This window comes from Ammodytes marinus (assembly GCF_949987685.1).
Source record: "Ammodytes marinus genome assembly, chromosome: 7".
Lineage (NCBI taxonomy): Eukaryota > Metazoa > Chordata > Actinopteri > Uranoscopiformes > Ammodytidae > Ammodytes > Ammodytes marinus.
Genome location: NC_137211.1, coordinates 23,322,138 through 23,339,508, shown reverse-complemented (window position 1 = coordinate 23,339,508; position 17,371 = coordinate 23,322,138). Strand labels below are relative to the sequence as shown.

Genomic DNA, 17,371 nt, shown 5'->3' with positions numbered 1-17,371 from the left:
TCAAACTGTAAGACGGCTATAAAAGCTGATGTCTGATCTTAGCCGTTCTATTATAAGATTTCCTCACAGTTACTGTATTATAGGGAAAACAGATGTTAAGGCCCTCCGGGTTAGTCGGGGAGAGAAAATGTTCCCCAAAACAAAATACAAGCTCATTCCACCAAACTCCTTTACAGATCTTGTAATGTAACCTTACAAAAACAAGTGTCGCAACTGTTCGGTTATTACACTTCAATCTAAAAGTAGTTTTTGAGAAAATGTATCTGCTAAACGTCTAGAATAATAAGAGTTGTATATTGATAGAAAGAAAAACATCAAAATCTATTAACTCACTGCAGACTTTATTCTGCCAAAAACCCCTGTCCAACATTCACTTGTTTATTCTCCCTCTCAGGCCTCTATCTCCTCCCTCTGTGTGCTCCCCCATATAAAACCCCACTCCATTGTTTTGCACATAGCCATTCCCATTGCTCTGTGTGAAAAGACTTGTAGTGAATTTCTTACACATTTTCCTGGAGACTTCCTTTGTGCATACATCAAGGTTTTTATTAGCACTGCAGCTGACGGAACTTGGGTAAGGAAACTTTTTATTAAAAAAAATCTTATTTTTTTTTTACATAATTATTTTTCTCTTGCCTGCTGTAGTATTTTTTTTTACCACTAAATACATATATAACATAACAAAGCTTATATAATAATAAATACATATATAACATAACAAAGCTTTTTACCACTAAATACATATATAACATAACAAAGCTTACATGATAATCTTATCTGTTCTTTGTTCAATTACACCTGGAATTGAGAGAATAATAGTTTTAATCCTTTTCAGGGTGTTGACAACATGAAGGGCTGTATGGCTTTGGTTTTCTGTGTGGCAGCCCTGACTGCATGGGAAGTCGCTGCAGGTGAGAGTATTACACACAACCGGACACAGCAACACCTGGTGGAGCATGTTCCATCTGGACCAATATTGTTGTTGCATAATATCAGTAACTAGCCTTTAATTAGAACATGATGCGATGTGAAAAACCCCAACTAGTTGTACATGATGACTCTCCCCTCCCCCTCTATTTAATTCAAGGGGGCTTTATTGGCATGGAAAACAATATTTTTTTTTACAGTTTTTCTCAGTTGCTTTGGTGCTTTTCTCAGATCAGAATGAAAATTCTCATAACTATTAGTTCAACCTCCGCAACATTTAGTCATTTGAGCACATCTTAGTAGCAATTTCTCCTTCCTCTGAACAAATTGCAAATGCTTTTGGACATGTTCAGTTGCTTTCATACAATTCTCTGCTGTTTTATAACATTGTCATTTGCTTATGTCATGTCAGTCAAAATGAACTATACTTATGGATGCTGAATAGTCGTTCCCAATAAAACTAATAGTCTTAATTTCATTGCTTGAGTCATTACATACAAAATTGTTGAACTAGTTATCAAATTCTGTCAAGCAAATTGTATACCTTTCTTTATCATTTTTTCCTGGAAATGTCTCCTAAATTGAACAATTGCTCTCAGTTGGACTTCAGCTTTCACTCACGAGGAGGTGTGTGAAGTATTAGTTAACCAATGACTTTCCTCGTTGCATTGCAAGGGATAATATCCGTTGTGATGTAGATGAAAATATGTGGCCAAAGAGACAGGAACGTCTGGATGTGCCAGAATGATTTACCTATATATGTTCAGTTACAATATGTCCTGTTATATTGTTCACATTTGTGCACAGCTCTACCAAAAGGGTGTTTTTTTTATGTTTGTTCTAAATAAGTGACTGAAGTGTATTTTTCTTTTGCACAATGCTGTAGAATTGCAAAGAGCATATACAGTAAAAATGTGAAACATATGTATTCAGTGTCTTGTACTCACTTACTCCCCTAACTACAGCAATGTGTAACTTTACTGTAGTTTTCAAATGGCTGTACAAGTAGTGTATAGTGCTGTCTTGAGCATGTTCAGGTAGTGTCACCGAGTTCTGACCTTTTTTTGCATTGGAAAACACTGAGAGAATAAACTGTCATAATGAAAACATGACAAAGCCATTTGACTATCTTGTTCATAAACGATGGTGTCAAGACTTCTCATTTTGATGACACTGGCGGTTTCATTGACATGAATACTTGCTTTTGAGGAATAGACTATCCATTTTGAGCAAGTGACGTACTTTTGCAGGTTATCCACTAGGTTTTGCAGTTTGCACTAATTGTTTTGAGAAATGCACTAACTGCTGTGCAAATGTTAATAGTGATGTGAGAAAAGCACCAAAGCGACTGAGAAAAACTGTAAATTAAAATGAATACATTCAAATAGAAAAACAAAACGAAATATACAGACATAGGAGAATTTAATATTATTATAACATTATAACATTTGCTATAACACAACAACATTACTTTTTTATTTAATGTATTTATATCTGAGGGATATATGTGTTGTGTTTGCAACAAAAAAAAACATGTATATACTAATTATTTATTTTTTAGAAAGAAATTTAAATGTACAAACAGGAGAGTTCAACCTTTTACTTTTTTATACAGTGTATATATGTGTGTGTGTGTGTGTGTGTGTGTCTCTCTCTCTCTCTCTCCCTCTCTCTGTTTTGTTATATTGGCTTCCATTAGCATTTTCCTTTACATTTTCAATTATACCCGATAAAATTCTGTTTCTGCCAAACGTGAATTTTAGTCGGCTTACATTCAGAAAAGCTCTGGTTCTTTATGACTTCCCCCATTAAGCTTCTACTCGGTCAATGAGATCATTCTCTCCTCTAGACCAACCCTGCCTCTCTACCAACTGTCTGCAGAGTTGTTGCCCAGCTCTGTGCCAACGTGCTCTGACTGACCGACCTATGGGACTGGGTCACGCTCCCAAATCATGCATCACACTTGACTCTTCCCCCACTGGCCCTGCTCAACTGCTGGAGTCCCATCAAAGCACAGAGGGGGGGCCCATCCACCGTGGCAGCATCCCCATTTCTCACCAGTGGAGGGGCTACCGCCTTGCTGTGGTCCAGAAAGCACTGTGATCAATCAATTAACCCATGCAGATGGAAGACTCTGCGGGCAGGGGGAGAACTGACAGGCATCTCCGCAGCTCCCAGGTCCTGCCATCTCTCTCTAGAGGAGGCTGATGTGGGTGTCATGGGATTTCATATGACCCCACCCGGGCTTTTGTTATCGCATGCGAATTATGAAGAACTTGCACCGCTGGCTCCTCCGCTTGTCCCCCTCCCTTCTCTGACTGACCCTGGCAGGGCATGTTAGGGCCTGCTGGTCACGCTGGGAATGCCATTGGTCACAGTTGGGAAAAAAAGAAAAACAACTTTGAGTGTCATGGGCAATGTCAGGGGGCTTATCCCCTAGCTTTGGTGGATTGGGGGGATTGAAGAACAATGGTGAAAAAACACAGCCTAAAGACAGGTTCCCACTCAATTCCACCCCACAGGAGGCCCAGTTACCCTGATTGTACCTTACAACTGTCTCCTCAGTCTGGAGGCCTTTTCTTCAGGCATCCTGAAAAACAACCCACAACAACACTGTCATTGTCCTCTGGTGGCTGTTTGGCTTATTTACCACTGTGGCTGAGAGAGAAAAACACATCAAGAAACAATATGCTTCATTAGGCTTTCAGAGGCGCTCCCCACATAAGCTTGTTTAGACATGAATCTAAACCACTAAATCAGCCAAAGAACTGGCATGGACTCAATCCTCTCATCTTTGTGCCGATACCAATGCTCAATTATGTTTGCTTGCTTCATTAAAAGAATCCAGAATTTATTGTGGTGCTTGTTTTTTCCATTCTAGATGCCAAGGAGTTATCCATCACCACTATAAAGGTATTATTTCTATGTGCCTTTCTCTAGACTAGAATGCCAATGTGGCAGTGAGTTTGTGCAAACAGCACTTAGTGAAGGGATAGTTCTTTTTGAGTTTTAGTTTGCTAGAATTACTTATGTCATGATTTCTATGGTTATTTGTTAAGATTGTCAGACAGGATGTTAACAAATCCAGTGGTTAATCAAACTTTGGAAGGGGTTTTAAATTAAATTTGAAAGATCAATGCATGCCAATAGTAAATATTTTGCCCAAATTCTCCTTCAAGCCTCCCACATATTCACATGTTCATACTGTACGTGCATGATGGCTATCCCGACTTCTTTTCTACCCTCTCCTCAGTATTTACATTACAGTAATCCTGTCCCCATGTTAACATTGTGCTTTCTCACAATGCCTTAGACAATGAGGATACAACCTGGGGTTCCAGGCCCTCTGATTTGATTGCTCTGGTCTCTTGCCACTGCTGACATTGTTGTAAAAAGAGTCTTTGTGTTTCCCAGATCTTAACAATGACTCTGGGGAAAATAGCACCCAACTTTTATACTGCTTCTTTAAAAAAAAAATCTCATTGTAATCAACACATTTCCGTATAGAACTAAAAACTAACACAATGGCAGTAGCAATCAATCAGGCCAGTTCTCCCACAATGTTTCCTCACACCTTCGCATGAAAATGAGATTGTTTGTGCTGTCTCTTCAGCAAGACCCATACACCATGGGCAAAGGCTCTGAGCTGGAGGGCTACTGTGTGGACCTCATCTCCAGGCTCTCCAAACAACTGGGCTTCACGTACAAGCTACATCTGGTGAAGGACAGCCGCTACGGAGCCATGGACGCCAGCGGAAACTGGAACGGCATGATTGGGGAGATCATCAGAGGGGTAAGTCCTACACCAAGTCACTGTACTGTCTAGGCCTACTTTATGAGTGATAGTCACTTAATGTGTATATGTGTTAATTATATACCTTATGTATTGTTCTATGTTTTTTAGTTTTTCTAAAGGTGTGTTAGTCTTTTAATGAGTCATTTGTTATGTCCCAGGATCTTCATGACCAAATAGTTCGAGTGCTGAGAAATATCGATACTTAAAGCCACTACGAGTAACATGGCACGTCGGCGTCCCCTTTGGACAAAAGCGGTAGTATTTTTACAACGCCAGCTGTCGTGAAGCTGTTTTCTACCTTGTGCCGGGCGTGCGAGATTCAAATGATCAGGAAGCAATATAGTGCATGTCCGTGTGTTGAAAGTGTGAGGGCACCGGACTCTTTTCGGCTCCGTGAGAGTGGTTAGTGACACAGCATCAACTAATGCCAGTCAGTGCTACACACAGCTGATTGCAATGAGTTGATGCAGTGTCACCTCTCACGGAGCTGAAAGATTACGTGTCCTCACAGAAAGCGAATGAACGAGACGGCAGTTAGTATGGATCACGATGAGGTAATGTGTTTATGTTGTTGTAAATAATGACTATTTCAGATGAATAATGGTCATCTGATGATGCTGGTGAGACAAAGTAAACTTTGTTTTAGTTGGCTACCGCTCATTCATTTAGGAGTCTAGTTCGCTCCTGTGAAATTGTGTATACGTTGCTTGGCAACGCCCTCCCGCCCGCCTATCTCTCCCTTTTAGCTTTTCTTCATTGCATTTTATTTTTTTCTTTGATGGTTCAGCCCCGTTATCAGTCATTATGACGACAAACAACTGTCTCAAACAAGGCTCCCGCTCCCCTTCCCTCACCTGGAGGGATAGGCTTCTCAAATCGCGTTGTTGCGCCACACTGAAATCTGCGACCAATACGGATATGTGACCATAGAGCATGCACGCGTGAACCGAAAATCGGACTGGGTGTGCGACCAGACCAAATGCAGTAATAAAAACTATATAAAAACGTCTTTCTTTGCACTGATGGTCTCGTTTGCTGTTAAAGGTAATTTATGATTATGTGAGGAAACATGAGGCTGTTTAAAATATATTTAAATGTTACTCGGAGCTGCTTTAATTGAATATATATTTATATATATATTTATTTATTTATTCACTATTGCTGCTCACACCCATGATGGTGTAAATACTTTTTCAAAAACATCTGTTCTCGCACAACCAAAATCCTAAAACCTACTCTATACAGTGCTATACATACCAATGCTAGAAATGTAAAAAGTGTGAATTTGGTCTAAACTCTGTGATAATTCGCTCAACATCTTGTACTGCTTTACCTGTGGGTCTTATGTATGCTATGTGTGCCTGCCCCCCCCCCACCCCCCCCCCAGGAGGCCGACCTGGCTGTGGCCCCGTTGACCCTGACTGCGATTAGAGAGCAGTATGTGGACATGACCACCCCCTTCATGCACACAGGACTGGCCTTCCTCATGCGCAAAGACCTGGTCTCTGAAGACAGCACCTTCAGCCTGCTGTCACCCTTCTCCACTGACATGTGGGTTGGCGTACTCATCGCTTTCCTGCTTACTGGTCTCTGCATATTCCTGGTTGGCAGGTAAGTGCAAGCTGCAAAATGTCCCCACAAAACTGTTGATATTACTTTCATGTCCATTGTTTCTACTGTCTGTTGTATATTAGAAAGAAGGCCAGGTCTTACGTAATAAACTAAACAATTTGAGAGCAAAAAATTCATCCCAGTGCTCTGCCATCTGGATTTTGAATTAAGCTTTATCTGTTAGGACTATAAGTACAAAAATTAGATTTGGAAAGTAAAAGAGAGACAAGCCCACTACATCCCCAGTGGAGAGTATGCTGCGGTCTAGCTTTTTCTAACAATCTTCTTCTGATATTTTTATGATATCTATTCCAGGACTAAGACCATATAATCTGATAGGGTTTAGTGACAGTGATTCAATGTCCATGAGATGGGGGAGGCTGTGACAGTGATATCCAATCACTGTCTGCTTTTTTAAAAATACATCCACAGAATGTCTCCACTGTTTCCTCAGGCTAGATGTAATGAAAACTGACATACTGAAATACAACACGGACAGGTCGGCTATAGTCGTTGTGTGTCTTTCCCAGGCCAGAAGCCTTGCCTTGCACCTTTCATGTTTCCACATGCAAAAATACATTTGTTTATAACCAAATTCAAAATAATTATTCTATTTTCATGTATAATGGCAGATGTACAATAACTATACACAGATTGTATTTCAGTAAACAGACATTCACACATGAATCTTGACTTCTATGTGTTTATGAGGTCTGTTTGTGTTTCTGCAGGATCAGTCCCAGTGAATGGGCTGAGCCAGACACAGAGGAGCACAGCTTCACATTGCTGCACAGCTTCTGGTACATCACAGGAGCTCTCACCTTGCAAGGTAGCGCAGCAGTCCGCTAAACTGAACCGCAGACACAGAAACACACACCGCTGTGTCTGCCTGTCTCTTTCTATGTGTGCTCTCAGAAGAAAAGCTCTGCACCTCAAAATTGAAAATTACGTTGCAATGGTTTTTAAAAATGTCCCACAACACAGCATATATGAGAAACTTTCAGAAGCCGAAACGTAGTCTTAAAACAAATTGTACAACCAATGGAAATATTCAGGGCGTGGCGCATGGTGTGTGTGGCCGTAACAAGCACATTGAAGGTATAAAGTACGAACACAATCATCAATTTATCTCCAATATTCAGGATGTACAGCACTGTACTGTCAGGTAACACCCATCTATATTTAGTCACAGGAAATTCACAAAGGAAAAATCACTCTAAATAATAAAAAAAAAAAAAATTATTTTTGTAATATCTTAGATATGAATAGAATAAGTGTTTCAATGGATGGAGGTTTTTTGACAGTGTTATTGGACTAGAACCATTTTATATTTTACATGTTGTGTTAAAGAGTTTTGCTTACAGCATTGTAAAAACAAAAAAAGAGCATGACTTTATATAATTGATTTTCATTTAGGTGCTGGTCCTCACCCTAAAGCTGCATCTGGACGGCTGGTCAGCGCCATCTGGTGGCTGTTTGCTGTACTGCTGCTGGCCTGCTACTTTGGCAACTTCAGCTCCATGAAGCACTCCAACAGCAAACACTTCTCCATCAAGACTTTTGAAGACCTCGCCAACCAGGATTTGATTGATTATGGCACAGTGGAGGGTGGATCCACCATGCACTTCTTTAAGGCACATTCACTAGCTTCCTATTATCCATTATACTCATTACAGTTATAATTTACAGTACATATTTATTTCAAAGTTATTACTTTTTCCTTTCCCAGAATACTAAAATTCCAGTGTACAGGCATATCTACGAGCACATGGAGCGTAATAAGGGCTTTGTGTCCAGCATGGAGGAGGGCATTCGCCGAGCACAGGAGGGAAACTTTGCCTTCATCGGTGAGGCCGTGTCCTTGGACTTGGCAGTGGCTCGCTCCTGTAAAATGACCCGTTCACAGCAAGTCATCGGTATGAGAAGCTACTGCATCGCAGCACCTTTAGGTAAGTCACCAGACACTGACATGCTCCGGACTATCTAGACCAGGGGTTTTCAAAGTGTGAGAGAGTGAGCCCCCCCTCAGAGAACAAATTTCAGCGGAGCCCCCCCCCCCCCCCAAAAAAAAGAAAGATCTTTTAATTATTTTACAAATGCAAACATATTTTTTAAAACATTCTAAAAAATGTTGTGCGTTTTTAAACACATTTTTTAATACATTTTAACATCTTTATCTAAGTATGTTTTTTTTTTTTTTTAAATACATTTGAACATCTTAATCCAGTGTTTTAATCCTGCTTCCTTTAAGCATGGACTGAGTGTGCAAATGTCAATGTCATTCACACACCCAGTGTTTTTTCGCTAGTGCCTCCTATGTCCTGCTGGAGGAAAATAGTAGCCAGTGGAGAACCAGACCCTCGTAGGGTGGTCCGGGGGTATGCCCCCCCGGGAGATTGTTTTTCACCTTTTTAAAGTGAAATGCATGAATCTGGTGCACTTTGAGAGGAAAATTAAGAGGCTTAATATGAGGAATTGTGTGTGAACAAATCATTTGGAGACACTGGGTCTGATGAATTAGAAGCTATTGAAGAAATTAATTTTAATTTTATTTTAATTTAAAATAAAAAAATGTATGCATGGTCCTCTGGGTTGGGCTTGGTGCTCTTTTTCTTTAACAATACCTATTTCTCTGTAATATAATGCATGAATTTAAATGCAGTGAGAGGAACGAAGCAGAATAACTCTTGTGCAGCTATGCAGTGATGATCATGTTAATATAAAAAACACAAACTTTTTTTAATATATACAGTGTCGTGCGAAAGTTTGTGAACCCCTTGAGCCTTTTGGAATTTTATTTATGTTAACCATTATTAATACATTTTTTTCAATACCAGTATTTTTTATATGAAATAACAGATGTTTGTTTATCCACTCAACATTTTTCTTTTCCAGAAATCAATTGTTAAAATAGATAAAACTAATTATTTGACAAATGTTGTATGTGCAAAAGTTTGTGAACCCTAAGCTGCATTGCTTAAATCGAGCAAGGTAAACACAATCAGGTGGGCCAAATTGATTGATGAAATAGACCAATGTAATGAGAGATCTTTAGGGAAGAAATTGGGCGCCACCAGATAAAACACGGATAAAACCAGGTCAATTTAGGCCCACCAAACTGAACCCATACAGGTCAGACATGCTAAAAGGGAAAAAAATCTCAGAAGATCTCAGGAATAGAGTTGTGATGCTGCACATTTGTCTGGGGACAGCTATAAATTAATTGAAAAAAAGTTTGAGCTCCATCGGTCCACCGTAAGGCAAATCATCTACAAATGGAGAGCTTTAAGAGTGACTGAACATCTGCCTAGAAGTGGACTTCCTTCAAAAATATCTCCAGATGTAATGTGTGGGTTGGCTTTTACCTGAAAAATCCCTTTTCTTGTGGTGCTTGAAGATATTTTTGAAGGAAGTCCACTTCTAGGCAGATGTTAAGTCACTCTTAAAGCTCTCCATTTGTAGATGATTTGCCTCACGGTGGGCCGATGGAGCTCAAACTTTTTTATACGAATGTATAGCTGTCTCCAGACAAATGTGCAGCATCAAAACTCTATTCCTGAGATCCTCTGAGATTGTTTCCCCTTTGAGCATGTCTGACCTGTATGGGTTCAGTTTGGTGAGCCTAAACTGACCTGGTTTTATCTTTGTTTTATCTAGTGGAGCCCAATATCTTCCCTAAAGATCTCTCATTACATTGGTCTATTTCATCAATCAGTTTGGCCCACCTGATTGTGTTTACCTTGCTCGATTTAAGCAATGCAGCTTAGGGTTCACAAACTTTTGCACATACAACATTTGTCAAATAATTAGTTTTATCTATTTTAACAATTGATTTCTGGAAAAGAAAAATGTTGAATTGATAAACAAACATCTGTTATTTCATATAAAAAATACTGGTATTGAAAATGTTTTATTAATAATGGTTAAAATAAACAAAATTCCAAAAGGCTCAAGGGGTTCACAAACTTTCGCACGACACTGTATATTTTTTTCACATATTCATCAGCGCCCCCCCCCTGCCATAACCCCGCGCGCCCCACAGTTTGAAAACCACTGATCTAGACAGTCAGATTAGTATGTGGAGAAGCTCATTAGGTCATTATTGCATCTGATAAATGAGACAATCATTTAATTACAGTATGTGCTGTTTTTAGCCCATCAATCTCACAGGTGAGAACTCTGATGTACCAACCACCAGGAGGCGCCAAAGACACACTTTGTTGAATAAATAAGAGTGTCTGAAATATGTACAACTATAAACAAGTACTATGAATGTAATTTTTGTTTATTTATTTACACTTTGAAATCTGATCACTCATTAGGAGGTTTGAGACACAAAAAATACAGATGTTGGAAAGGTGTGAATGCATTCGCCATGCCACTTCAGTCATCTTCCTTTGTCCCACAGTGTGACTGTCTATGTAAAAGAAAAACTCACTATCTGCTATTCCTGTTACATCTGTGGTTTGTCTCCGCCGTTTCCCAGACAACCTGCACAGGACTTTTTTTTGGCACTGAGCTGTGTAGTAGTGCTGCACTGCACGTATTCCCCGATAAGCGGAATTGAGCCGGGACAACCTATACCAGGAAGGTAGACTAGTCTGTAGGTTGGAAAATCTAGTGCACAAAAAGGCAGAAAATCACTTTCTACTAAGCTTTACTTTTGCCTTCAGATATGGTGTCAGAAATGATTTTATAAATCATTTAATTTGAAGGATTTGAGGCATGTTTTCAGAGATTAACTACAATACATCACATGCTGCATTTTGGTCTTGAGCTGCTTCTCATCGTTAAGCTTGGCCCCGTAGCTCCACAGATGATTGGTTCAGATTACGACTATATTTTACAAAACAGTGCGTATCCAATTAAATGTCAACACAATGTCTTTTTCCTGTTTCATCATATCTGTGCCCCCCTTGCATACAACATATTGTTTTCCCAGTTTGGTGTGGAAGCACAGGCTGTTTTAGCACCAGCTTAATGCTCATGGCTTTGGAGTGAGACATTCAACAGCCCTCTGTCTTCTGTCACACCACCTCTCTTGTTTGCTTCACCAGGTTCCCCGCTGGTCAAAAACCTAACCAGGGCCATCCTGGTTCTCAGTGAGTCCGATGAGCTGACGTACCTGAGGAATAAGTGGTGGTCCAGCAGCTGTGTGGATGCAGACAGCAGCCACACCTCTGAGGCCCTGCACCCCAACGACCTGCGAGGCATCTTCCTCATCCTAGGCCTGGGCCTGGGGGTGGGGCTCCTGCTCGCCCTGCTGGAGCTCTTATCCAGGGCACGCACCCAAGCTAAGGAAGGAAAGGTATAGGCAACGGTATCAGTTAATGTTATTAAAGGGGATAGTTCAGTATATTTGAAATGGGGCTGATTCTGAATGAGGTTCTTATGAATAGTTTGCGTGTTGCCTTTTGGTGATTGGCGATCAGTGCGGCCGCTATGAAAAGTTTGGGGGAGACGTCGCTGTAGAAAGAAGTCATGCTTTGTACTTTTGCAGAGGGGGTTAGCCGAAAAACCGTTTTCACCACGTATATAAATGATAACCTAAAAAATTCCAAATCAGTGAAAAAATCCTAGATTTAGCGTACAATTAAACGGATATGTATTTTTCAGGTTAGCATTTATATACGTGGTCAAAAAAACAAACTTTGTATAAGCCTGCAGTGACTCCCCCAAACTCCTTATAGTGACTGGGTTGATCACCAAGGTAACATACTAACAATGCATAAGTACCTCACACAACCCTATATACGTAAATGAAACTGAATTATCTCTTTTAAGGGAAATAGTCATTTAAGGATGGTGTTGTATTTCTTTTTCTGTGTTTCTGTCCAAGACTTATTCTGACTGAATCTGTCGCCGTGCCTACAGCAGCATAGCTACATCAGCTAGCATGGCTCTCAGTCTTGTTCTCTGCACCATTTTTTATTTTCTTTCACAGAAATCCTGCTGCTCAGTGTTGACATCAGAGCTGAACCGGCGATTCGGCAGCAGAGGGGAGAGCAAGACAGCAGAGCAAGACAGCTCAGACAACAGCAAAGCCTAAAGGAAAGGTTCACATGTTAGCTTTTGATAAGGTAGCCTCAAAATTGAGAATAAGCTGAGAGCCTCTGTCCCAGTTCCATTAAACACACTAGCTTTCTGTGTTTCCGTAGTAACAGCCATGTGTGGAGTTGTCCTTCAGAGCGTTTTGTACTTTTTTTTAGAAAAGCTTGGTGACCACATGGAACACGTCAACTAGTCACTACAGCGTTGTCACGGCTGCTGCCACCTGGCTGCTACCTAGGATAGGCTTTGTGTGTATTATATGTCCCAGCAACGTATTAGACAACAAACCACAGGACTTGTAGTTTAAAAGTGTAAATACTAATCACTATGATTTGTTTACAGTTCACTGTTATTGCATTTTGTCAGATGCTGTATATTAACCCAGGTATGAATTTTTTTCTTGAACTGTAATAGCTTGATAACAGTTTGTTTGGTTTGTATCCCAAATAAATCACCCAATATCCCTAGTGCAGCGCATCACTGTGTGTACAGTTCACATACCCAGCAACACAACACAATGTTCCACACACATATCACACACTGTACAAGCTGTCCAACAGTGGTCGGTGGTTAAAAACCTGCAAAGCACAATACAAGAAGAATAGGCAATACAACATTTAAGAAACAAAAATAATCATTACCTAGTAATTCAGTTAAAAATTTAGAACTGGGGGCGCCCTTAGCTCAGTAGGTAGGGCGTTCCCCCCCCCCCCCGGGCCGGGCCCAGCAGCAGACCAGGGTTCGATTCCCGCCCGTGGTCGTTCTCTGCATTTCACTCCCCTCTCTGCCCCATTTCACCTCTGTCTCTTCACACTATCAATAAAAGCATGAAAAATGCCAAAAAAACAACAATTGTTCTGAATACTAAGAAGTTCTCCTCAGCACTACAAACCTTAGTATCTTGTAGCTCATTGTTTTGGTTTGGCATACCACAGAAGATCCACTTCAACATCAGGCTCTGGTTAAGGCGCTGTTTACTACCAAACAGAGAGGGACACAGTTTGAGTCTGGTAGGTGTAACAAAAGGCTACTATCTGCATCTGTTTATGTCGCCTACGTGTTTCCAGAAAATACCGCAGGGGGATGTTAAAAATTATATTTTTTTACCATCTCAAAATTATAAAAATACTGTTTTAAAAAAACTGTATGACACAAGGTCCAAATTCATGTAATTACAATTTCATTAAAATGTTAATATTAAAAAGCTGAAAGACCTATTGGCAAGCATTTAAAAAGTTCCCTTAACCATTAAAATGCCCCTTTGACATGTTTCCTATCTTCAGCTTCCCTCTCTCCTGTCAAGAGAGGCAGACAAGACATTGTCAGGCTTCGGGATATCAGTCAAGCTACATTGACCCTGAATGTTTAATCTGGTGAAAACTGACAATACTTCCACAGTACATACTAAACATCTATTAAGACTGAACCGTGGACAATGACATTGGGCTTAGATTTGACTTATAAAAGGCTGGGTTAAAGTCAGTCATACATTTGCAAACAAAGGGGAGACTGAAGGGAGAACTACAGGTACAACAGTGTTTTTCCCCCTGTACATTACAGTGACTCCCTGTTGAACCCTGCACTGAGATCGGTATGAAGGAGACTTGATTTGTGAAGAAAATGCAAGGCCATGCAGTTTTGCACTTCAAACGGATAATTGCATGAAAAGAAAATTACCTTCTCTGTCCTGTATGAATACACACTTAATATCAAATATTCCAGGCCAACAGCTGGAGCACAGCTGTGTTATCCGTTGCTGCATAAAGAGTTCATGATGAACATCGTTTCCCTACAGTCGATAGGATCAGAATCACTCTCCGTGCTCCATACGCCTCATCTCTCCATGTGCAGCTTATCCCTACTTTATATGACCACTTGGAGGTGCTATTGGATTTCTATTAGTGTGAAGCTCAGTTGGCTCCATTCATGGTTAATTCAATGATCCTTTACTTCAGAGCAAAGAACACACAGTCCCTCAAACTGCATCATATGGACACCGGCATCCATTCTGCCTTTAATATTAGTCCTGGTAAATAAGTTTGGTGAACATTTAGACAGATTACATGAGTAAGGTCTGCTGCATAATAGTTGCTACTGTATAGTTGATCAAATTCAGTTGCTGTTGTCACCGGGGGCGGTGACAACAGCAACTGAAAAATTAGAAAACCCTTAGCCGGGGCGCTCCTATGGTGTAGTGGGTAGAGAGCGTACCATGAAGGCTCAGTCCTTGTCGCAATGGACCCGGGTTCCACTCTGGCCTGGGCCGTTTTCTGCATTTCACCCATCTCTCCCTCACCATTACCACTATATCGCTTCAACTGTCAAATAAGAGGTTAGAACACCTAAAGAGTATCTTGTTTTTTTTGTTTTGTTTTTAAACCCTTACCCATTGACCAAGAACTCAGAGATCCTTTTCTCCTTGTCTCCTCCTCTGGTGTATATGTACGGAAGTCAAAAGGGGCCATGATCATATTATTTTCTGTTTTTTAATTCTGTTTCCTCTGGACAAGACAACACATCTGGTTTTCTCGTGATCACAACTTATTAATACCGTGATCACCAGACATTTATCTTCCTCTAACCAGCTTTGTTGTCTTGTGATCTATATGATGATATGTAAGCATGGCCGCTTTCTGCTTCCGTACCTATGAACATTGGCCCAACCTATAAAATTGATTGGTTAGATCCAATATATTGCCCACAACCTAAGCATCCATTGCTAAAACTGCTTGATCAAGGACATTTTTCTTAAGGCAAATGTGCCCAATGCCAAAACCAATTGATATGCAGTATACTTCATTCTAAAGTGTTTGTAAGCTCTGTTTAGCACATAAAAAGGGGGGAGTAAAATGGGTATAAATAAGCATATATAGCCACCACATTCTTGGAGGTTCCAGACAGCAATAGAATTCTTGCACTTGCAACTGTGTGCCTTTACAGGAGCCATACGTGTGTTCATTGGTGAAAATGTCCTCAAGCTGTGTGAAACGACCTGCACTTGAACCTGCTAATCAGCCTCAGGACTCATTGATTTAGCGCCGGCAGAGAAAAGCTGACGGCTGAGGCTGAGGAAGCAGGGGGTAGAGGCAAGAGAGAGACACGCGGATAGAGGTAGAGAGAGAAAAAAAACCCAGGCAGTATTGATCTGGTGGCAGGCAGCTCCTGACAGCTGCGCTAAAATAGCACGTACCTCTCTCAGCCACAGTCTGCAGCTCGGGCCGACAGGGAAGTGCCTAAGCAGATTAAACTGTAAATCCCACAGATTTCCTGCCCCCCCGCCCCGCCATCACATCTGCCCGCCAGCAAACACACTGTCTCTCTCTCTTCCACAATTAAAAGCTTACCCATGTATATGAATAGAGATGCAAGGCTTTGGATAAACAATGTATCAAGTTGATCATCTTAGTCTCAACGCTGATGTCTTAAAGGTACAAAATCATGTAGTCAACAAGGTTGTGGTTCTTTGTCTAAAGTATGTTTGCATGTTCCGTAGGCTGCACAACACCCGGTCGTGCAAGTTACAAAGAGTTGTCCTGGGGCACATTCAGCTGCAAATGAAAAATGCATGCCTTTGGATGTTGTCTGACTTGTCTCCTATAAATTTAAAACGGGAATCCCTGAAATTCCTAGATGGAATGGATACACTCAGTACATTTTGTTTCCAGGATATACTGTATATAAATCATTCAGGATAATATAGTTACATTTCAGTTGATCTCTTGCCTTCTTCCCTTGATGAGCACCATATAGACATGTAAGACATGAAGAACACTGGTAGAGCCCTGAGACAATGTTTTTCTCTAGGACATCTTGAAGACCATTATTGACCAATTGTGGACCCAAGCCATGTTTGAGAGCAAATGAGAATTCCAATGGAGTATTTTCTGTGGCCCACCATACTGTATAATGCCTTAAGGTATGAATTAATATATATATTTTTTTAATTAACCCATACATGGACACCAGCTATAAACTGAGTGTTTGCTATAGGCTACTAAAGTTGGGACTTGTGGACCGCACAGATGTTGAGATGTTCATGGCGTTTGAAGTTGTTATGCTTGTGAATTGGTGCTAAACTTCATTTTCACTGTTTCAGTAGTACTACGACAATAAAGTTGAATCTAATCTAGCGGCATTATCGAGCAAACGTGTCCCTGGAGTCTTGGCTAATAATGGCGGGCTAATTGCTTCGGGCAAAATGGAAGAATTAGACCCAGAGGGGGATGATTCCTAACAGTACTTGCTTCCACAGTGGAATGATCTCCAGCTCCAGATGGGACAATAGTTCTGCTCTGTTCAGAACATGCTTTGTGGACAATTGAACTGCAGCAGAGTAAATACAGTAAATCTGAGGCACAACGCCCCATCCCATGGACGTCAGTGGTAACTCTCCTTCTCATTCTAGAGCTATCCACTTTCTGCCTTGCATTAGTTCCCCATGTTTCCAGCCTAAAGGTAGTAATAGACCTTTTCACAGCAGACATTTTGGCATGTCAAAGCTGGAAAAGCAAAGGTATAATTGATACAATTGAAAACGGCTAGATGCAGATCCCTTCTATAATTTATTTAAAGAATATACAGGTATGACAAACCTTGACTGACATGGTAAACTGAGCATTCATAAACACATGTTTTACCATCTCTATACTAGTCCCTGCGTTTAACTATCACATGCTCATATACATTTTCCACTTTACATAAAAGTCATAGCCTACAATAGTGTCAGACACATTCCATTTCTGTGTAATTTTAACATGTTTTGGAATAAACCAGTTACACATAAATAAGGTTGAACATATGCTTAAATATCTCTATGAAACTTGAAAAGATGTGAATGGAAAAAAAATCATGCAATTAAAGAGAATAAATGTCTTCCTTTAAAATAGCATTTCAAGGTTCTGCTTGAACTTTTGTTGGACTCATTCTAAAACGATACAGTATGTAGACTTTTAAATAATACAGGAATAAAAAAGAACAGCATACCGT

The 17,371-nt window shown here is 40.4% G+C and overlaps 1 protein-coding gene across 1 annotated transcript; it reads left to right on the top strand.

Annotated features, from left to right (window-relative positions):
- Positions 1-471: 471 nt before the first annotated feature.
- Positions 472-12,852, top strand: LOC307253644 (putative glutamate receptor). The gene is made up of 10 exons (XM_080031764.1): positions 472-574; positions 836-911; positions 3,809-3,840; positions 4,541-4,720; positions 6,111-6,334; positions 7,066-7,163; positions 7,751-7,968; positions 8,064-8,283; positions 11,392-11,642; positions 12,279-12,852. Exons 2-10 carry the CDS (start codon positions 848-850, stop codon positions 12,381-12,383), a joined length of 1,392 nt encoding a protein of 463 aa, XP_079887890.1. The 5' UTR covers positions 472-574; positions 836-847; the 3' UTR covers positions 12,384-12,852.
- The last annotated feature ends 4,519 nt before the right edge of the window (positions 12,853-17,371 follow it).

Bases quoted from the DNA above. Each gene is read 5' to 3' on its own strand.
- LOC307253644 (XM_080031764.1), top strand. From the start codon at position 848: ATGAAGGGCTGTATGGCTTTGGTTTTCTGTGTGGCAGCCCTGACTGCA. The intron at 7,164-7,750 runs GTAGCGCAGCAG...ATTTTCATTTAG, and splicing joins AGGAGCTCTCACCTTGCAAG to GTGCTGGTCCTCACCCTAAA. The intron at 8,284-11,391 runs GTAAGTCACCAG...TTGCTTCACCAG, and splicing joins CTGCATCGCAGCACCTTTAG to GTTCCCCGCTGGTCAAAAAC.